Source organism: Ictidomys tridecemlineatus, chromosome 8 (assembly GCF_052094955.1).
Source record: "Ictidomys tridecemlineatus isolate mIctTri1 chromosome 8, mIctTri1.hap1, whole genome shotgun sequence".
Taxonomy (NCBI): Eukaryota; Metazoa; Chordata; class Mammalia; order Rodentia; family Sciuridae; genus Ictidomys; species Ictidomys tridecemlineatus.
Genome location: NC_135484.1, coordinates 2,760,585 through 2,783,561, shown reverse-complemented (window position 1 = coordinate 2,783,561; position 22,977 = coordinate 2,760,585). Strand labels below are relative to the sequence as shown.

General features: G+C 50.4%; 1 protein-coding gene across 1 annotated transcript; it reads right to left on the bottom strand.

Annotated features, from left to right (window-relative positions):
- Positions 1-14,264: 14,264 nt before the first annotated feature.
- Prr18 (proline rich 18) lies at positions 14,265-18,437 on the bottom strand. Its single transcript, XM_078018760.1, has 2 exons — positions 17,871-18,437; positions 14,265-17,746 (listed from the first exon to the last, which is right to left on the bottom strand). Exon 2 carries the CDS (start codon positions 17,737-17,739, stop codon positions 16,846-16,848), a length of 894 nt encoding a protein of 297 aa, XP_077874886.1. The 5' UTR covers positions 17,740-17,746; positions 17,871-18,437; the 3' UTR covers positions 14,265-16,845.
- Positions 18,438-22,977: the final 4,540 nt, after the last annotated feature.

The window sequence follows — 22,977 nt, the reverse complement described above, 5'->3', positions numbered from 1 at the left end:
AAGGCACAAGTTGAAATTAAATTAATCGTGCCAATAAAAACGACCACCTGTGGACTTGTTGAATTAATCAGAAGCATATAGACGCAGGGACTTTTCAAACTCCTATGGGAAAACCAGGCCCACGAGCTTATAGAACACACCAGCAAACACACCCGAGCCCCAAATGAAGCAACCTCCTCACTAGAGGCCCAGAAAAGTAGGAGCACCCCAAGACTGGACACCGTCCGTGGCCCTCGGCCCCTCACCTGGTCACTGGTCTTCAGCCTTGGCCAGGAAGATCACCGCAGTGAACAATGTCCGAATCTCTGTCCTCAGGCTTCTGCACAATGCGGATTGTTTCTCCTACCTGTGATGGACACGTGTGGCCTGCTCCAAGCTGACAATTGGAGTTCACAGTCCATGTTGACACTGTGAAACTGCCATCGTGGGGACCTCAGCCTAGAATCAGCCCCTGTCCTTTGACAGCTCTGTGCCCCGGCTGGCTCCTAGTCTTCTCTGACACCTGCAGTGACTCTCTGCGTGTGGATCTACTCTCTGCAGCCTCCTGGACCCCTGTGGCTGCCTTAACCCTTCCTTGGCCTTTCTGTAACATGACATATACACATATATAAAATAGTGTGACTTGAGTGTCTCAGACATTAGATATTAAGATGGGAATAAAAGAGCCTATGAGTTCTGGGTGTGGTGGCACACGTGGATAATCCTAGAGATGTGGGAGGCGAGACAGTAGGATTGTAAGTTCAAAGGCAACCTCTGTAATTTAGTGAGGCCCTAAGCAACTTAGTGAGACCCTATCTCAAAAAATAAAAAGGGCCAGGGATGGGGCTCAGTGGTTAAGCGCCCCGGGGTTCAATCCCCAATACCAAAAGAGCCTGCGGTTGCCTGGCTTACGATGCCGGGTGACCCACAAGTGTTCAGTGAACTGCCATCAAGGAAAATGGTGAGGCCTGACATTCGCTGGTAATGTCAGGGTCTGAGACCATCATGCTGAATGAAATGAGCCCATGCCCCAAACCAAAGGCCGAAGGTTCTCTTTGACGTGCAGAGGCTAACCCACAATAAGGGAAGGGTGAGGGAAGAACAGAAGCTCATTGAATTAGACAAAGGGGAAGGCGGGGGGGGGGGGGGGGAAGGGGGGGGACGGGGGGGTATGGGAATGGGAAGGGCAGTAGAATGGATGGACATCACTCTCCTGAGTTCACGTAAGAATAGGTGAACAGTGAAACTCCACGTACAATACGTCCAAATACTGTCCTGTATATCTAAAAAGAACAAATTAACAAAATAAAAAAGGAAGTGGTGTCGCTTGAGCACTTACGGTTATTCGGCAAATCCTGCCCCTGGGACGCTGCAGCGCATTTGGTCCATGTGAACGGCAGCGGGTTCACCATGTCAGTGACCAAGGGTTGCTCCATCTAATGTTTAAAATAACCAACTCTGGGTCTTTCTGACCTCTGTCTTTGTGTCCTCTTTAACTGACTTCTGCTGAGCCACTCTGCCTAACTCTATGCCCATGCTCCGTGAGCCCTTGGCAGCCTGAACCTCGCTGAGGTGGGTCCTGGCAGGGCCTCTGGCGTGAGTGTGCTCCCCCATCCTGTGCATGAAGACGAAGAGTCTGTGCACGGGTGGCCTGGCAAGGAGCTCAGCTCCACTGTGCCTCAGTCCTGCCTTACCTTGTGCTGCCGACAAGTCTGCCGGGAGGCTCAACCTCCCTGCCACGGGGTGGGGGGGTGGGGGGGTGGGGGGTGGGGGTGGGGGGTGGGGGGGGGGTTGGGGGGGGTGTTAGTTTGCACAGCAGCCGAGCCTCCAGGGTTGTGGAGGACAGGAAGGCGCTGCCTGCAGGAATTGTGCAGGGGACCCGCTCTCAGACAGCCCCGCACACCACCCGCCACTCCAAGCAGAGGGCACGCTGCCTCTGTTGGCTTCAGCAGCAGGCGTGTGCCTGGTCCCTGCACAGGTGTCCTGAGGGAAGGTGCAAATGTGCAGAGGAGAAGGGAGGGGGCGAGGGCACCCCCAGAGCACCCACACGCCACGGCGGGCTGCGCTCCCTCCTCGTGGTTCTGGGCATAGGGGCAGCTGGACTTTCCCAAAGCAGAGGCCACCTGAGACGAGGACCTGAGGGGCAAAAGAAAGGGCCAAGAAGAGGAGGAGGAGAAGGGGGTAAGATGAGGAGAGGAGACACAGCAGAGGGCGGCCAGCAGCACACACCCAAGTGAGGCGCTGGGCAGAGCCAGCAGCAGCAGGGACAGGCCGGGCTGGCCTCCTCTGGCCCTTCCCTCCACGGCCGCCCCCGGGGCAGATGCTACAGAACGTCCAGACCACAGCTCAGTGAAACACGAAGGCGGAAATAAGGGAGGGAGGGAATCCCGGGTTACCAGCCTGACCTGGCCTGAAGGTCTCTGCCCCAGTGGACAGACCTCACCTCCGCCTTCTTGTCCAGAGAACAGAAAGGCTGGACTAAGGACCATTCGGATTTCAGTACAGCCTGCTCTTCCCACATCTGATGCTCCTCAAGGTGCTTGTGCGGGGTGAGTACAGTAGGCAGCAGGAGGGAGCGGACGCTCACGTCCTGCCATTGGAGTAGGATCTGCAGCCTTACAGAGCATCGGGTCAGAGACCAGGTTGGGCAAAGGTGTCCCACTCAAAATCCAGACGTGGAAGCTGTAATTCCCCGTGTGCTGAGTCGGAGACAGTGCCTTGACAAGGCAATCAAGCCTGGGTCAGGTAACAGGTAGACTCTGAGCAGAGGGGACTGTAGCCTTTTAAGAAGAGGAAGAGATACCAGAGGCCCTGTGAGAAGCAAGCTCAGGGAACAGGCCCACACCTCCATCTTGGACTCGCTGCCTCCAAAACCATGAAAAAAAAATGTCTTCCAGGTCCCCCAGTCTGTGGCCCTCTGTTACGGTGGCCTCAACAAACACACCAACGGCTTCCTGAAGAAGGACTCAGAAGAAACCGTCCTCAAACCAAAATCATTGCTCTTGGCAACTGATGTCCATCACACCTCTTAACAAGCAAGGGCATTCGGTCCTGCAGGGAGCTGGTCCGGTCAGTTTGCCTCTCCTGTGTTCCTCGTCCAGGAGAAATGCATGAGGAAGTTCCAGGGGAACAGCCAAATTATTCTGGGCTCCTCCCAGGCTGTTCTGCTTCAAGTAAAATAGTCTGCATTATTCATTAGTTTGTTCCTAAGTCACAAGACACTGAACTACATACAGTTGGCGCTTAACCAGGGTCCACATGTCCTTGGTCCTTGGAGCAAGCCCCTCCCCTCTGTACTACGGTGACAGATGTGGAGTGAGGTGCGTTATTAAGTCCCTACCTGGGAAGCACTGAGTCACAACCTGGAGCCGGCTGTGGCCGTCCTATAACGTGGTCCGGGAAGGAGAACTCGGGGTCGAGGCAAGGCCACCCAGGGCCAGTGGCCTCCAGCACCATCTCTCCAGGCCATGCTGGGCCGGTGGCCATGAGGCTGCAGCGTGATCTTTTTCATTACTGTGGCCAGTGCCCCATGCTCTCCCTGCCACGTGGACGGTGTATGGTTTGAAGATGAGGTGTCCCCTAAAAGCTCCTTTGACAAAGCAGGAGTGTTCAGAGGTGAAATGACTGAGACAATGAGAAGTGTAACCTAAGAGTGGATTAATCCATTGGGTGGATTAAACATTTGAATGAATTACTGGAAGCCAGCTGTGGGCAGGTGGGGCACGGCTGAAGGAAGAAGCTCAGTGGGGGTGTGACTTTGAGATTTATATTTTGTCCCTGACGCCCCTCCCTGTCCTTTCTAGGCTGCCGTGTCCTGAGTCGCTTTCCTCCGCTGGGCCCTTCCGCCGTGATGTTCTGCACACCTCAGGCCCAGAGCCATGGGGTCGGCCACCGTGGACTGAGCTTCTGAAACCATGAGTCCCAAATAACTTTTTCCTCTCTGTGTTGTTCTAGTCAGGTATTTTGGTCACAGCAATGAAGAGTTGGCTGGCAGTGGGGTATAACCTCCTAGAAGAAGTGGCTCTGATCTTACCAGAGGCAATGGGATCTCTTACGATAGGACAAGTAGGGAAACTGTCATATTTTCTGAGTCTTATGTTTCTTGCAGTATAAAGGGGTTTCCAAGCCTGGCCACAACGTGAGGCCCCTCCTGCCCAAGACCCTTCCCAGATATACTAAATTAGAATCTCTGGGCCTGGGAAATCTGTATTTGGAAGGTTTCCCTGGTAGCTGACAGCAGCTAGCGAGTGCCCACGGAAGGCTGGGGAACTGATATGTGTCCTGGGAAACCAGTGGTTCTCAAGTGGTGGCCTGAAGGTAGTCGAGGGTCACCAGCCCCGTGGGATCTTTTATTTCTAATGCAGTGTCAATAGACGAAACCCACATGGACAAAGACTCTCGTTCCTCTCAATATTGTGTAAGAGTGTGAAGGAGTCTTCAGGCCAGAAAGTTTGAGAACGATGTCTTACATTTACAGTTTGAGTGTACTGATCCCAGGGGTTTAGGCCAGTGTTCGAGCAGATGTGAACTACTTCCTAAAGATTCTCCCAGCTGGCGGCTGCCTTGATCCACCTCCACAAGCCCAACCCAGGCAAGGTACAACTGAGTCCCACCCCACTGGCTTTCATCAAGGGCTGGCAGAGCAGGAAAGTGTTGTAGGGACAAAGAGGCAAGGCCCCGAAGACAGCAGGAAACAGGGTTATTTGGATGCAGCCAGGTTCAGGGGGCACAGCTTGTGCTGTAATCAGTCAATCCCCTGAACTCCAAGTTCAGGGAGTTTTGGAGTTTTATACCCAGCATGTAAGGGGAGGGGCTCAGAAGTTCACAGTCTGCAGAAGTTCACATAAAAGCAGCTTTTTCTCTCACTGTTCTGGGCAAGTTAACTCTTCAAGGACAGCACCTGAGAAGGGGAGAGCCTCTTCTCCCCTTTCTTTCCTCCCCCTGCCAGCTGTTACCATGGAGCCCATTTGTAACTTAAAAATGTAGACATCTCTGTGAAGCCCAGCTCAAGGCCAGAGGCCTTGTTTGCACATTTTTCAAAGTATTATACTGGATACGTTTGTGAGAAACTAGTAAGGGGTGTCCAGCACGTGGAGTGCTGGTATCTTCTCGGCCAGTGGCCAAGTAAGCAGGGTGACATAAAAATAGGAAGTTTATCTACATTGGACTTTTTGAAGAAACTCTTTTGCTGACAGTCCTAACATCAGCCATGGTGAAGAAGGCTTTTCTGTGGAGGAAGGGGGTGCCACTTCAATTCTCCCCTTTAATGATGCTCCCCATAATTTAATCCTTTAAATTTAAGAGCATCATTACCATTATCTTGGCTTAAAGCCTTATATAATGCCAAAACCTTAGTTGTTGTTATCCTTTCAACAGCAGCTTCTACAGTGGACCCAATACTTTTAATGCACAGTGGACCAAACATGGGAGCAATGAACAGGTTAGCTGCAGAATACCCATTACACCAGTTAAGCTTTTAAATCTACCAAGAGTTGAAGACCATCTCCCAAAACATGTTTGGGACCCAAACTTTAATGCCCTTTTAGGTATGAACGAGCACACGTGCTAGTTCTCTTGTGTTGTGAGCTGTATTCTTAACTGCTTGTCTATTGTCATCCATTTGGATGCAACAATCTGAGCTGTTGAACTCTCCACTTATTTCTCTTTCCTCAGCCAGTAGGTAATCTCATGCCAAGTGGTTTTGATAGTTAGCCACTCGCATCTGGTCTGTTGTGTGGCCAAGAGGTCAAAGGTTATGGCAGTCTGATTAATAATAATTTCTAGTACAGCTTGTAAGTGAATAATTCTGTTTAACATGTAAATAGGAGTTCTATAATTTCAACTGCCATTTTGTGCCCAGGTAGTAGGACCATAAGTGGCAATAATCCTCTAGGGTGGCCAGTTACCTTCACCCCAAGATTGGTGACCTCCTAAATCAATTTTCTTTTCAATGGACCTCTTTTTCCTTTCCAAACTGTCATCCATCTATAGCATTCCTCTGGTGGGACAGGTCCTAAATATATGTTTTATTACCTCTTGGTTATAGTTGATTGCCGTGACACATAGTTCACGTGATCTCCATGGTTGGAATAGGAGTAGAACAGAACCGCTTAAGGTTATCAAAGGAAAGCAAACTAAATAATAGACCAACATTTTGGTTAGCATAGATTAAACAGCATAAATTAACAAAGCCAAATTAATAACACCAAACAAATCCTAGAAAACTTATATAGGCAAGATAAAAAGTATAAGTGAAATTTTGTTACCCAGAGTCCAGTCAGTAGGAGTTACTATTATCAAACCAGTAGCAAAAACCAAACAGAGAACTGTGTATATATCTAGAAGCAAGGGGTGGCAATGCATTACAGTATAGGAACTATCTCAGAGGTTGAAAGAGTTAGTCCTGGTGGGAAGTTTATCCTTCATAGGGCATTGATCAGCCAGTCCCTCCTGTGTGGCTGAAACAGGGCCGTAGTCTCCTCAAGCTTTGGCCGTGCATAGACCAGTCAGCTTCCGGTGTGACTGGAGCAGGGCTGTTGTCCTTCTGATCCCCAAGCTTCTCCGGTGCTCCTTTTTCTTTGGGATGGCCAGCTTCAAGGGCGTAGCAGCATCTGGAGGGCACTCCCAGTCCTCAGCTGCAGGCGTGAGTCTGGTGTAGTGAATCCAGGGACCTATCTCTGCAAACTTGACTGCAGTTGGGGTGGATAAAATAACAGTGAAAGGGCCCTTCCAAAGAAGTTCAGGGGTTGAATATTTCATTCTTTGACCCAGACTCAATCTCCAGGCTTGAAGGGGTGTGCACCTGGGTCAAACTTACTGGCTCTCTTTCTCTAACCCATTGGTTGAGAACCTGTAAAGTTTTCCCTAAGACCTGAAGCTGTCATCTCAGGGTTAATTCTCCTCTCTCTCTCCTAAGTCTCCCTGTAGTCCCCTAATAAGGGGGTGCCTCCCATATATTATCTCAAAAGAAAAGAATCCAGTCCTCCTAGTGGGAGTGATCTAATCCACAACAGTGTAATAGGAAGAAGTTCATCACAATGTAAGTGTGTCTCCTGACACAGCTTACCCAATTGAGCCTTAAAGTCCTGTTCATCCTTTGAACTTTACTAGAACTCTGCAGCCTACAGGCAGTAAGTAACTTTCATCTGATATTTAAACTCTTGGTCAGTAATCATATCACTTCTGCCCCAAAGCTGGCCCATTGTCTGAGCCAATAATTATGGGGACACCTTAGCCTTTTCAGTGCGGGTGGGAAAGGCTTCCACCCAGTCAGAGTAGGAACACACAAAAACCAAAAGTTATTTATAGTCCCGTGAGCTTGGTAGTTCAGTGAAGTTTAATTCCAAGTCTTCAAAAGGTGCTCCTCTTATAGTTTGGATTGTTGTGAGCACAAACCTCACATTATTTGCAGACCATCCAGGTGTTACTTGTGAGCTGGGGGACATAGAAATGTTGACTTGGAACTGTCTCAAGTGCTGTATGTCCAACATATTTTCCTGCAAAACTGTTTGATAAAGGCTGGGGCTAGAATCTCCGGGATGGCTATTCCAGCCATCAGAAAATCTCCACCATCCACCTGGGAGAAAATTTCCTTTTTCAGTCTTAAATCACTTACTTTCATGTTGGGAGTATGTTGGCTCCCTTTCTGTTAGCTAGTCGGCCAGGCAGAAGGGCAGCATTGAAACCTGGGACCGGATTTTCTTCCCGTTTCTTGCAGACAGCTAACCTGGCCTCTCTGTCAGCTCTCCGGTTGCCCTGAGAAACCACAGTGTTTCCCTTTCGATGACCTTGGCAATATATAATCACAACCTTCCCGGGAGCCCACACTGCATCCAAAAGTTTAAGAATTTCTTGCCCATACATCATGTCTCTTTTTTTTTCTCTCCTGAGTTAATTAGCCTACATAGGCCCTATGAAGATGAAGGGTAGCGAACGCATATTTTCAGTCTATGTAAATATCCACACAGACTCCTGCTTCCAACACCAGAAGAGCTGTGGCTGCAAGAGCCCATAAACAAGGTGGCCAGCCCTGGGCTACAGAGTTCAGCTGTTTGGACAAATAGACCATTGGACAGTGCCATGTTCCCAGCATCTGAGTCAAAACTCCTACAGCCACTCCAGACCCATCATGGACATACAGAAAGAAAGGCTTTGTGAGGTCAGGGAGCCCTAATCCAGGTGCACTGTGAGTGCTTGTTTAATGTCCTCAAAGGCCTTTTGCTTAGTTGACCCCCACATAAGAGGATCCCATTCTCCCCCCTTTGTGGCTTCATAGAGGGCTTTTGTCATAACTGAAAGTTGGGGATCCATACATGTCTGAACCCAGTAGCCCCCAAGAATTCTCTAGTCTGATGGCAGGTTGGAGGGACTGGAATTGAGCAGAGTTCCTGTCTCTTTTGAGGTCCAGTTGCTATTGTCTGTTCTGTTGCTGAGTCAGATGGTAACCAAAGTATTTGACCTTTTTCTTGATGGATATGGGCTTCTAAGTCAGAGTCCAGTGCTGTCCCAAGGATGGTGTACTCCAGCCCCTGGGAAGAACTGTTTTTAGGGAAGGGAAGCATACATAGAGCGTCTGGCCCTTTAGGATGCAGGAATTTTTTTTGTTGTCTCCCAGTGCAGGATCTTGGCTGCTGGGATTCTCCAACTCTTAAATCTAACGTAAATCTTAGCAGAGACTGATGACCTGGGACATCATTTGTATAAAAGGCACCTATGTCAATCTCGCCGTGGGCCGTCTGCCAAGGTTGGAGGGCAGTGGTGTGGTCCCATGCAGGTCCCAGTGTGGCAGCCACATGGTGCCCACCTAGGTGTTTCTCCTTGTCTGTGTGGCTTTTCTCCTCTTGTCAGGTGGGAGCCTGCTCTAATTGTCTATAGTGGCTGCCCTGCTTGTGTTCTTGCTCAGTATGCCTGGGTGCATGGGGCTCTGCCGCCCTTTCTGCTGGTGGCTCATAGTGTGTGGCTTGGAGCCAGGGTGGCATGTCCTTTTGGAGTGAGCATCCTATGGCCCACACCTGGCTGTTAACATGAACATATTCCTGCTTCATTTGGAGGCTTGCAGCAGCTGAGCCCTCCTGAGGTGCTGGGTCCTGTGCATCAGATGCAGTTCTGTGTGTCTATGGGACCCCTGCCATATACGTCAATCATCGACTTCTGAGCAAGTGGGAAGAAACTGAAAGGAGGGGCTGGGGCCAAAACATTCTTCCTTCTTTGTTCAAGTCTTAGCATTTGAGCATGGCAGTGGGTGCTTGCCCGCCGGGGCCACTGGAGGCTTCCCATTTTATCTGACCATGCTTTTTTTTTTTCTTATAAACATTTGGACCATTGGCTTTGTTCTAGTGAGACCCCCTTTGAGTGACCCCTGGGTTTGTGGTGAGGGCCGCTGTAAGGAGATCCATCCTCCTTTTTATCTTTCTGCTCTGCCTATCTTTGAGTCTCTGGATCTCAATTGATGAAAACTGTGGTGGCCACCTTAATCAGCTCACTGGCACACTTCTCAGTAAAGCCCTCTAGGATTGTAATTTTTGGCAAATGGCTCTCTGAACCTGTCCACAAAGGTTGCATTGATCACCTGTCACTTGCACCTGTGCATTTTTTCACTGACAAACTTGCACTGCAGCTGCATGTTTGTATGGTGCCCCTCTTCCCCCGGGCACCTCTGGGCAGGGAAAGGGGTGGCAGCGGCAGTGGCGTGGACATTTAGCTCTGAGTCAGTTGGGCACATCTCTTTTGATCATTGCTGCCAGCTTCGTAGGGCAGAGGGGCCTTAGGCAGATGTGGGGCTGAGAGAAACGTTCAGGGCTATGGAGGGTGCCAGAGGGAGATGCGGGAGCAGCGGGAGGCTTATCTCGGCTCTGTTTGTCTGCAGATGCGTTCCGCTTATGCTAGGGCTCAGGGCTGGCTCCGATTCCTTCTAACTCTTGGGAACAGACAGTGTGTTTTGTTCTCTTTTTTCCTATTCTTTTAGACTTTCTCTGAGGGCTTCTTGACATCTCTTTATCTTTAGACCTTCTTCTTCACTGGGCCCCATCCTAGGTCTGGATAATGGGCTGCATCAGATCAGTCATGGCCAGGGTTTCTCCGGGTAGGAGGGAGCATGATTTTCCAGCTTATGAGCTCAGTGGTGGAGAAAGGCTGGCACACAAAGCTGCCTTGTCTCCCTCAGGCGTTTCCCTCTGGTCAATATAGGCAGGTCCTTTAGTCCCTTGCAGGGGCATCTGGAGAGTTCTCATCTGAGTTGTGGCTCTGGTCTCGGGACAAATCTCCCACCGTCATCTTGAGGGGTGAAAGAGTCTCTGGTCCTAGGAAGCCTTTGGCTCTGAGCACATCACAGAGGAAGGAGTAGCCAGTACTGTGGGCCATCATTTGTTGCCTCTGAGGACAAGGGGGCTAGGGGACAGTCTGTGGTCCCAGTGGTCTTGGCAAAGTTGGTTGAGTGGCACATAAGGTCCTGGGTCCTCTTCTGGCTCACAGGGAAAACTGTTCCCTTTCCTGTCTTTCCTAGTCAGGTTTTCTATTTAGCTGCTTTCCGCTGGGTCTTAGAGACCACTATGCTCCTGGCTAACCTCAGCTTGGACTGTCCATCTAGAGAGGCTCTCAACCAAGGGGACTGTTTCTGTACTATCTCTTGACAGCAATCAATGTAAGAGAAATGGTTCAATCAAAGGACCTCAGCAATGACTCTCTAAAGATCCTTCTGGTGGGCAGCCCACATTTTGGGTGAGCAACTCTAATTCACAGAGTTTGCAACCTTTGTGGAGTGAGTTTTACCCCACTGTAACCAGGAAAACCTTCCCAAAGGTTTCTAACACACATTTCAGAGGCTCAGTTTCCTTAGTGTGCCTCCCATGGTCCACCCTGCATCGGTGTCACACACTTAGAACAAAACACACTTAGGACAAGACTCGCTTCGACCACCTCCAGCCGCTCCCCTCGCGGGGACTTAGGACCCTCTTAGCCTTGCGGGTCGGTATCAACCCCCGACCTGGAGCTTTCACCTAGACGTTGGTTGGTGAAATTCCACCATAGACTGTATGAGGGGCCACGGAACCACGGATCAGGACTCTGCACTTGCTTCGGCCCTCGGGTTGGGTCGGAACCTTTCCCTTTGTCCGTCTCATTCCCATACTTTCCCACAGTTATGGCCAGGACAGAATTTCTCTACCGCCCCAATTCCAACAATTTCAAACCAAACAAAAAGGGAGTCACAGTTTCCCCTTTGCTCGCTGACCCTGAACAGAGACTACTTGGGCGACTCCCGGTCCGGTTCAGCTCCAACCACATTGGAGGGTACTCGGGACCCAACAGAGGGTGACCAAGCCTCTCTTCCACCCGCTTAGGCCTCGAAGGGGGAGTCAGGTGGCTGCAAAACCAAATGGACCCGGGTCCTACCTGTTCAGCTGGGCGGTGCTCCAAATCCCTAACTCTGGTTCCTGCTGCCTGTGGGTTCTGTTGTGCTCCGGGGTGGCAGCCCCAGGGCGCTGGGTGAGTTGATCCTCCTTCAGGCCAAGAGTGGCCTGGGCGCGCTAAGGGGACCGCTGTCCCCCATCGCCACAGGGAAGCCGGTCCCCGGAGACAAGAGAGGCTATTCTGCCTATTCTATTATATCTCCTCTGTCCCTTCTTGGTGGCCAAAAATGTTGTAGGGACAGACGAGGCAAGGCACCAAAGACAGCAGGAAACAGTTTTATTTGTCTGCAGCCAGGTTCAGAGGGCACAGCCTGTGCTGTAATCAGTCAATCCCCTGAACCCTGAGTTCAGGGAGTTTTGGAGTTTTATACCCAGGTGTAAGGGGAGGGGCTCAGAAGTTCACAGTCTGCAGAAGTTCACATGAAATCAGCGTTTTCTCTCACTGTTCTGGGCAAGTTAACTCTTCAAGGACCACACCTGAGAAGGGGGGGAGCTTCTTCTCCCCTTTCTTTCCTCCCCTGCCAGCTGTTACCATGAGCCCATTTGTAACTTATCTTAAAAAATGTAGACATCTCTGTGAAGCCCAGCTCAAGGCAGAGGCCTTGTTTGCACGTTTCTTCAAAGTACTAGACTGGATACGTTTGTGAAAAACTAGTAAGGGGTGTCCAGCACCTGGAGTGCTGGTATCTTCCAAGTAAAACAGGGCGACATGAAAATAGGAAGTTTATCCACATTGGACTCTTTTGTGACAGTCCTAACATCAGCCATGGGGAAGAGGGCTTTTCTGTGGAGAAGGGGGTGCCACTTCACAATCATTCATACATCTTGGAGACACTGCATTTAAGGACATAAGGTCTATGACTTGTGTTTAAACATATACAATAATTTTTTCTAAAATGTCTCTTATAACATGTTTCTTGTTATTAAATGTTGAGATTATATAATACATTACTTCTAACTTTGCATCTGCTACCATAAAACTCAGAACCACATTTTTGTCTTCGGGAAATAAATGAGATATGGCAGTAAAACACAATAGCGTAGTGCTGGGGTTGTGATGTGTGAGGCCCTGGGTTCGATCCTCAGCACCATGTAAAAATAAATAAATAAAGGTACTGTGTCCAACTACATCTAAAAAATAGATACTAAACAACAACAACAGCAACAACAAAATACCCTCCCTGCCCCCCAGTCCCAGTTCTGTGGATTGAACTCAGGGTCTTGAGAATGTCAAGCTGCTGAGTTCTTCTCCCAGATCAGCCGACATTTTTATTCTTTAATACCTATGGGAAGTGAAAGGGCAGCCCCACCAAAGGTGCACATAAGAGTGTCAGAGAGTGGTATTTTTTTGAGCAGTGGAGATTTTTTTGAGATAGTGAGAAATTACAGTTGTCTTGAGTGGAGACAGCAGGCATTTTCTGAAGTGTACCCTTTACCTCATACCAGGATCATGGATGCCTTATCACCCTCCTAGACAGAAGGGGAAGCAGACACAGAAGTGTAACGAGACAGCTGGCGAATGAATGGCAGCATCAGCATTAACTCTGGTCTCCAAAGCCCAGCTTTCCCGGGGTGTGGAGCCTTCTCCCCCATGCTGCAGGAGATGCTCAGCCCCTGGGGGGGTACACATGAGGTCACCATGGCAGGCCATGGGGGCATCAGCCCCCTTCCCATCAGTACCTGCCCAGAAGCATCACTGGTCTGAGATATGTTAACCTGGGCTTTTCCCACAGGTGACAAAGGCATCCATATACATTGATGTTAATGCAAAATTGTTCTTTTCTTTCATTAGAGAGATTTCTATTTTAGTATTTTCTTTGAATGATACACTACACTTGGCTGAAACTACCATGCCGAAACACAAAGGTTGAAAATCATGATCTTGGAGGAAGTTCAACCTGTCCGGAACCTACAGATGGCCCGCTGGAAATTGAATTGCTCAATTAATGGAACTGTTAAACTTCTGATGAACCACAGAACTAAATTTCTGACACTTTGGCATCCACTTTGTCTAAAGAAAAGCAGAGCAACACAAATACCTATCTTAAAGCTCCAGGTATTCTCTAAATCCATGGAATGAAGTTTTACATGGTCAATCTTCAGAACTGACATGTGCATAGATACAGGTACAGTGCTCTCCCCTGCCTCACATGCAAGGTGCCCCCTGGCTGGAAGTCGGCCTCACTCCCTCCTATTGGACAATCCAGTTATGGGAGAATTTGATAATACTGGTAGGCATGTACACACACAGAGATGGGGGACATTTTTTCCAATCACACTTCTAGAGATTCTTTCATTATTTTTTTTTCTATGTGGACCCAAAGATACAAAGACAAAGCATACTTAATAAGCAATATTTCTCTTTGTCATATCTAATAGCCTCAGCTGATATTCAAATGGAACATTTACTTTCTGATTCATATTAACCTATTAGATTCTGATTGATATAACCAGTTTGAAACTATCCTAGGCAAAAGCAAAGCGTTTTAATGAGTGTATATAGGAGTTCTTCATCTGGGATCTGTGAGCTTTAATTTATATGAAATACATATAGATTATGTAATTTTCTTGCTATGTGGTGTATTTTTCAGGAGCATATTTGGAATATTGCCTTCATGAGGATTTGTGAGTCCTCAAAGTTTAAGTGTCATTGCATATTTGGCTTTGCCTTCTCAGATCATATTCATTGTTAGAATCCTTGAATCCAAGTGATTTCAGGTAGTGAAATCAGTTGCCCTCAGCCAACCCCTGGAATCCTGGCCCTGAGGCGAGCACCACTCTTCATACTCCAGAGATCTCTCTCTGTCCTGAATTCACATCCTCCCTATGAGACAAATCAGCCGTTGAGTTTCTTTTTTATTTAATGAGACAAACAAGCTGTTGAGTTTCTTTTTTATTTAAACAGTAAGAAATTGTAGCACAGTGACTTAGCAAATGTTCTCAACCAGGAACATGTCAGGAACAGCAACGAATAGACCTTACACATCATGTACACACCTCTGATCAAAAAGGGCGACACACATTCCCTCATCTGCCCTTAGATTGAAGGCAAGGCGCACAAACCCTAGGGCACAAATGCAGACTGGAGAGATGTGCTAAAATGTGGCCAGTTAAGAGAGACAGGGCTGGGGGCCTGGAGGAAGAAAGAGGGGAGAGAAAATAAAACAAAGAGAGTGACAGTGTCTTTCAGGTGGGTCTGGGGACACTGAGGCAGAAAGATGCCTTGCAGGCTGGTCCCCTTAGGAGGCCACCAGAAGTCTTCAAAACACAGATGTTCCCATGAGCAAGCACAGCCAGCAGGGTGTGTTAACTACGGGTGCCGCCAACCTGGTGGGCACTTGAGCTCAGGCATTACCGACTCCACCTGCCCCACTTCCCCCCACTCAGCAAGCCCTCCTGAGCTGACCTTCATCCAAGTTCCTGGAGGACAAAGACATTTATGGGACATGGGTGTCTCCAATTTACTTTGGCCAGTATTATTGCTAATTTTTCCCTTTTCTTAGTATTAGTATATTCATTTTAGGTAAAATAAAGTCTATTTCTCTGCTTTTGGACAGGGGTCAGAAAAGAGGAATTGCTCAGTGGGTGGGGTTTTGTTTGTGTAGCTCATCTGGTGACTGATCTAGCTCCCACTCAAGTCAGTGTCTCATGTCTGATGGAATTTGTGCCTAGAACTTGAGAGAGAGAGAGAGAGAGAGAGAGAGAGAGAGAGAGAGAGAGACTAAGATAAATATTAGAGCAAAGATCACCACAAGAAAAATATAAAATTAGTTTCTAAAAATGTAAGGCTTCAATTTAAAATATAATTTAGACTTGACACATTAAAATCTAACAACACTAAACTGGTTATTGAGTATTACAAAATAAGTAAAAAATTGAGGTAGTGCATTACTCTTCTACAGCCAACTTATCTGATCATGACTCCTTGTTTCCTTCTTGTCCTTAGAGTTCAATGCACTCAGAAGCATGGAAGAAATGTCCTGCATTCAGCATCCAGTTAGTGGGGAAGGGTGGGGCTACTGAGACAGTGTCTCACCCTTAATTCAAATAATAAATACAATTTTAAAACTCACTCTTTACAGCGGTACAAAGCCACCATGTCACTGATTTACTCACAGTGATAAAAAACACCAAAACATGTACACACCTCCCCCTTACCCCCAGGGACTTCCTGCTTCCCTCCAAATCAACTGATCCTCCCTGCCTCCTGGTGCCACCACTCTCGGCCGGTGGCTCTTTCCTTCCCTGGCACAGGAGACATTTTGTAAGCCTTCAAACAAAGACCACATTTTTAACAAAAGCCCAATCTTACTCCTGCTCCCGCCTCAATCCAGCTATTAAATAATTCCCCAAACTGTGCTTCAGGGAACAGGCGTGCATGACTAAGTGTGTGTATGTGGCAGTGTGCTTGGGTGGGAATGATTTGAATATATGTGCATGTGAAAATGTGTCTCGCATGGTTGTGTGATTGTATATATGTGTATGCATGTGTGCAACTGTGCATGTGTGTCTGTGGGAGTGTGCACAAGGGTGTGATTTGTGCATGTACTGATGAGCCAGCGTGCCTGTGAGAGTGCCTGTGCCTATGTGTGACTATGTATATGGGAGTGTGCATAAGTGCTGGTTTTTGCATGCATGCATGAGTCTGCATGCGTGTGACTGTGTGATTGTGTACATGAATGTGTGGATGCCTGTGTGGGGGCCAATGTGATGCACACCCGGCCTGCAGAGCACAAATCTGTGACAATCCACCTGTGCGGTGACAATGGGGCAGTGCTTTCCCAGACGGCTCATTGACAGGACTCCTGCGGCTGGAAACTGGAACACTGTTCCCCAGCTTTCCAGCTCCCAACGTTGGAAGAGAGCAAAATCATAAACGTAGCACCATGACCCACTTCCACAATGGCAGGCACCCTCTGTGGCCACCCACCCTCACAGCGGTCACCTACAGAAAGAGGAGGGGTATGCAGAGGTGGGGTAAGGGAGGCAGGGCATGGGGCAGTGGAGCCCTGGGACCTGTAGGAATCCTGGTGGGAGCTGGGGCATCTTTACAGCTGCCTACTCCCCGGTAAACTGCAAGGACAGCTGAGAAGCCAGGAGGAGGCCCAGAGGTACAGAGGGTGGACTTCTAAGATAGAGGCCACATTGTGCAGGAGAGAACACTCATCTGGCTGGTGCGTGGAGTGGGCAGGAGGTGTGCTGTGGGAGCTGGACAGGGCTGTCTGTTTGTCCCACGAGTGCCTACTTGGCATACAGGTGCCCACGAGGTGGACGGTGGATGTCACATGAGGCTGTGCTTTTCCCACCAGTGCGTCCACTTGGGGCAGGTGTGCTGGAGGTCGGCCTCAGGAGGCCGTCCAGTCCCCGCAGGCCTACCTGGTCCGCGTTCCCAGGTGGAGCTGTGAGTTCAGGAGGAGGAGGTGGGCGTATAGGCCATCCTGCGGCACCAGGCTCAGCTGGCTCACAGCGTGCTCAGGTGCGGCAGCGTGTCCAGGCGCCCTGTGCGGTCCCGCGCAGCAGCCGCAGACTCCACGCCACGCAGCCACTCCGTGCATTTGCGCACCAGACCCTCATCCACCACCTCGGTCTCCTCCTCGTACTCCACATCGTCATACTTGTGCCGCTCGTTGAGCAGCGATACCTTAAGCACCGGGCGCAGGTCCGCGGGTCGAGGGCCGGGCACCGGGGTCTGCAGACCGCCAGGCAGCAACGGGGCGCGGGGCGGCGTGCGGCGCCCAGGGCCCGCGGCTGGGGGCGCGTCGGGACCGCTGGTGGCACCGCCCCTCCGCAGGCCGGTGGCCCTGGCCCGGGGGCCCGGGGCGAGGGGGCGTCTAGGGTCGGCCGAGGGCGAGGGGAAGGGTCTGCGGGGCCGAGCCAACAGCTGCTTTTCCAGGTGGCGCCTCTGGATGACCAGGATGGCCTCGGGGGTGAGGCTCAAGGAAAAGCGCATGCCGTCGTCGGGCCCGGCCACCGCCCCCGTGAAGGTGGCCCCCGCCGGGCCGGTGCCGGAGCCGACGAGCCGGGGCGTGGCGCCGGTGGCCGGCGTCCCCGCGCGGCCGGGCGAGGCCTGGAGAGGGGCGCGCGCAGGGGTCGGCGGCTGCGTCCTGCCGGGGCCCGGGCCGCGCCGGGCGGGAGGCCTCTTCAGGGTGGCGGAGGGCCAGGAGCTGGAGAGGAGCACCTCCGGCCTCTCGGGGGGCCTCCTCTTCTTCTCCCCCGCGGCGGCGGCGGGCGGCGAGGACGAAGGCGGCGCGCAGGGCCTCCCGGGCAGCGGGCGCGCGGCGGGGACCCGCGGGGCCGGGGCGGGGGCGGGCGGCACCGGCGGGAAAGGCATGGTGCCGCCGAGCGGGCGGATCATCGGTGCCCTGGAGGGAGAGGGGCGGGTCTCAGTCACCAAGCGCCGAGCGGAGCCGGGCGCCCCGCGGGGTCCAACGACCTGCGCCCCCCGCAGCTGTGGCCGAGGCGGCCCCGAACGCCCTCCGCACCCACCTGCGTCCAGCCGCAGCATCGCCGGCTTCCTCACATCCCCGCGCCCAAGCCCCGGGACTTGGAGCGTAGGCGCCTCCCACCCCTTCCCTCCTGCGGCCGGGGCTCCCCCAACCCAGCGTCCCGGGGCTGGACCTGCGGGCGCCGCCCGGTCCACGCCACCGAGAGGCGCCGGGAGGAGGGGCCGGAGCGCGGCCGAGGACGCGGGCCGCCGAGTCCCGCGCGGCGCCGGGCTGGAGTCCCCGCCGACTGTTGAGCGCGGAGACAAAGTGCCCGGCCGCGCCCCGCGTCTCCCCGCGGCCCTCCCGTGTCCGAGGTCGCGCTCAGTCCTCAGCAGCGGGAAGCAAGCGCCCGGGGAGGCGGATGGCTCCTAGGTCGTCGGTGGAGCCCGCGTACGTGGGAGAGAAAACCTTTTTAAGATGGTGGGAAAGAAATCGCGGGTCAATCTGGCAGTGCCACATTCCGGCATCACAAAGAGGGCTGGCTGGAACAGGGGCGGGGCGGCAGGGACGGTTCCAGCCAGTCACTCTCGTTTTTTGTTTTTGTTTTGCGGTGCTGGGGACAGGACCCGGGGTCTAGGCATCCTGGCCACTGGGCCCCGCCCCTGGCCTGTAAGTCACTTTGGTTTCACTAACTGTAATGCCACTCCTTAAAGTTTTAGAATTAAAAGCGTAACTTGATATCTACAAACAGGCAGAACAGTTCAGTTTCAGTCATATAATGACATAGGAAATATCAGACATCAAGTTGTTTTAATGAATGATTATTGCAAGCAAGACAGTATTTTATCCCTACAGCTAATCAGTATGAGTAACACAAATCTTTACCATCAACTTAAATTCTGGTTGTGGAGATGTAACATTCCTACAATATTCAAGTGCGTGCTGAATAAACTAACAATTCTACAGTTACAAAACACCACATCCAAGTTTCAAACATAGGCGCAGCCCCTGCAATACTTAACCTCAATTGTTCACATATCCCCAAAATACTTTTCCATCAGACATGCTTTCCTGGGAAAACCTGGGTCCATAACCAGGTTGTGTGATGCTTATAGACCTACATTAGCTCAGAGCATATGTGAACATGGGTCATACCAGGGTGGCACCCCCTACCCCCCGACTGGCTGCACTGGGGAACTGGATGGCTGTGGACACAGGGCTGATAAGGAAACTTGATAGGTGGAAGAAACATTTCTCACCAGAGCCTGGTGGTAGTTTAGGCCCCATAACTTTCACACAGCACTTCCAAAACAACCTCACAACCACACGCAGTCCACGGACTGCAAAGACAGCTCCAAGACAGGCCTCCAGCTCATAGGGGCACTCCCATGCCACTCAGAGCAGCCAGCCTCTGCCCCTGTGCCCAAGTGCTAACATGATCATAGTTCAGGTTTTAAGATTATTTTCTAGGTGGCTGCAGGCTGACAGTTTTGTGCCAGGAGAGGACTAGGGGGCAAGAGGTCAGCAGCCATCTCTTGGGCACAGCCAGAAAGGCAGGGACTACAAAGAAAAATCGACCAATGGCTGATGTCTGGACATCATGTGCAGACCCCAGCTGTTCAAAAGCTGTGCTGGCATCAGTGATGGTGTGCAGAATTCAGAGTCTGCCTCTCTCAGTGGGCTACAGGTTAGTCCCTAACCCTCAGAGGTTTCAGCAGATTGTCTGGCAGGAGGGCTGCAGGTGGGGTGGCCGGACAGGCTCCTAATCCTAAGAGCTAATGTGTACTGACAGAGGTCTATGAAGCAAGCACTCTCCTGGGAAAGTGGGGCCTACAGATGGGAAGCACCACCCAATATCACCCAGCTCTCGAGGGATGGCAGAGACTCACACCCGGGAACGTGAGACCAGAGCGGGATTAACTAGCATTCTAACGAGAAGGCAGAGTCAGGTTGTGGACTGAGACCCCCACAACCTGGTAGGCGAGGTCACTCAGTCCATTCCTGACCAGCAAAAGCAAAACACAAAATATGTTGGACTGATGCCCACGAGGACAGGACCAGGAACCGGGATTCCCCCCCAGTCCTCTCAGCTCGCCCCAGTGATGGCAGCTGGACCTGGAAGGCTGTCCGTGTGCCTGTCATTTGAGGCAGAGAAGGACATGCCAAGTGTCTTGTCACCAACACCTGACTCTGAGCACCATTCAAATGACAGCAGCCCTTGTCCCCTGCCCAGCTACCTCTGCTACTTGAGACCTTGGGCCCTCTGAGGTTAGGACAGTGGCTTGGCCTGTAGGCAGGGAGGGAGAACAATGTGTCCCAGGCTGCAGGCTCAGCACCGACTGTTACAGAATCCGTTATGCGTTCCATTTGGTCAGTGTGGACAGCTAGTGACAGTTACAGCAAGGACAGTTACTTTCAGTACATCTGTCCTGAAATTAAGTTTGGTCACTCGAAAAGGTGACCAAACTTGATTTCAGGACAGATGTACTGAAAAGTAATCAGTGTCAAGAAGTCCAGTCAACTTATAATTTACATGGAATTTTGTGTAACGTGCCCAGAGCACAAGGAAGGCAACAAGTGTCCAAGTGAACTGGAGAACTGGAATTCTGAGGTGAGCCTGCGTCTCCAGGGCACCGCTCTTCACTTGGTTACAAGAGCCCATCTCCAAAATATGTGATCGTGTTCCTCCAGAGGTTACTAAATTTACTATCTCAAATAAGCTGGTTGATTGGAAAGATCAGGTAACAAACCAAATATATATCTTTAGATCTGTGCATATTTTTGTCATTTAATTTTCAAATTAAGTTTCTTTTACTTTCACATTTCAAATATAACAATAATTATTCACAATTGGGAAATTATTCTGTCAGAGTAAAGACTTAATTACAAGGTTTAAGACACTTCCAGAATGAGTTTGATATTCATGGAGCAAATTTCGGTCACTGGAATATAGTACCAGAAAGATTATATTCAGGCCCATATAAATCAGAGAGAGAGGCCTTTGCACAGGTGTGAACTACTGGCTCTGGAAGACCAAGGGGTGTGATGACCCTGCACTGCCAACAAAGGCCATGGAAATGATCCGCAGTACACATGGGCCACCGCAAAACATAAGATGGCTGCTCCGTCTGTGACCAACACAATTACCAGTGAATAAAATCAGGGCTGGTAAACACAGTTATAATACCAAGAAATTAACAATTATTCTAAAAACCAATTTTCCCCATTGATTCAACTGCTTGGTTTATTAAGGCATAACATTTAAATGCAGACTCAGAAAAACTAAAAATATCTCAACACCTTATTTTTCTAATTATCTCCTTTTCCCATAGGCTATATTTCATTTCAGTCAAATCAAAATTAAATCTGAATTTTAACATAAGAAAAGCAATTCAAAGCACCATTCCCTGGTGATTTCAATTAATTCCATCATACTCTAAATACAAACAGTGAACACTCTTCCATGAGGGACTGGCAATTCAACTTGCTCCCTTGCTCTCCACAGAAGCATCTAGTTTTATGTTCTCTAACTAGCTTACCTGAAAGCTAAACTGGGTGTGGATCAGCTGGGATTACCTAGCTGGCGCGGCTGTTGCTGCTTCTGGACAACCCCACTGTCCACCTCTGGTGGGGACACCAATGGAGCGTCTGCAAATCCAAGAAGTTGAGAGGCTCTGCACAGGCACGGCGGACAGGTAAGTGTCTCAAAACACTTTCATACCCAGTTCTTTTTTAAAATTTTGTTTTAGTTATAGGTAGACACAATACCTTGACTTTTATTTAATTTATATGTGGTGCTGATGATTGAACCCAGTGCCTCACACATGCGAGGTGAGTGCTCTGCTGCTGAGCCCCAGCCCCAGCTCCTAGTTCTGTATTTCAATTGATGGTTTAATCAGCATTTAAAGGAAAGAGGAGAGCAAAGTCCATGTTTTCTTAGGCCACACCAGTCTAGGGATAAAGGAGATGAAAGAAATTTGTAAAGGCCAACAGGAGCTGCCCCTTCACTCTGCTCCACTCTGGTGCTGGTCCCAGCCCTTGTGACACTTGGCCTCCAGCTCCCAGTGGCTGCAGGGTCTCCAGGGCCACTGCCCCAGCTTTATTCAGAGTTTAGCTGCCGCTGGCCTTCAAGAGATGGGCCTCTGGTGTTCATGCAGATGTTAACTTTCTGGGGATGCCTTTGAGGACCTAGGAAAAGTAATGAAATGCTACACACAGAACACAGAATTTTGCACACAATGTGAGGAATGAGGGGACCATGAAACCCCCAAAATCTATCAGTGAATTCCAGTTGTGAGCCCTAGACATGAGTTTTTCACAGGAAGGCTCCTTGCTCTCACGTGAACTGAGTGAGCTCAGCCAGACACAGACCCGGGAAAACATCAACGTTGTGTACTTGCCAGGTTTGATCCCTCCTGCTCATGCTGTTGGCCAGAGGAGAACTGGCTATAAGGAAGGAGAAGCACTATGGGTGCAGAAGAGAAAAGGCAGGGGTGGGGACAGGTCGTGCACAAGGCAAACACCATTTGAATTTTAAAGTCTTTCAGGAAATGAAAACACACACTTTCCAGTGGGGTTCCCAAGTGCATGGTTCCTGCAGCCTGCAGATGGGGATGGAGACGATGACTCAAAGGTAGAGCAGAGCACAGTGGAAGCGGACAGACAGACCTCTAGCAGACCTTGGCCTCACAGCTCCACATTTGCAAGGCTATGGCGGGGCCATGGTGTGGAAAAGCAGGTCCCTGGGGACCATGTGGCTGCTTTCTCCCCATGTATACTGAGAACTAAATTCTCTTATTTTCATGACTCCTGTCATCTGTAATTATCTAAAACAACTCTTCTCATTGACAGGGTTTCCTGCAGCCTTTCCTCTACTTGCACTCCACACATACTGGACTGGACTCCTCTGCACCGGCTCTTCCTCTGGCTGTCACTGCCTCACCCTGCAGCTAGTGAGCTGCGCTCTGCACCCCATTGCAGCACCCCTGTGGTACCTCTGCAATCACATTGTAAAAACTAGGATGTCTTGGGTCTCCTCCTAGCACCAAGGCCTGGTGCTGGACCTGATGATGCCCCATAGCATGCCCTTCTGCATGAATGAAGGTGGGCGTTGGCCAGGGACTTCCACAGTCCTTGGGGGTCTGACCTGGCTATTCCCCCCAAACTCC

Bases quoted from the DNA above. Each gene is read 5' to 3' on its own strand.
- Prr18 (XM_078018760.1), bottom strand. From the start codon at position 17,739: ATGATCCGCCCGCTCGGCGGCACCATGCCTTTCCCGCCGGTGCCGCCC.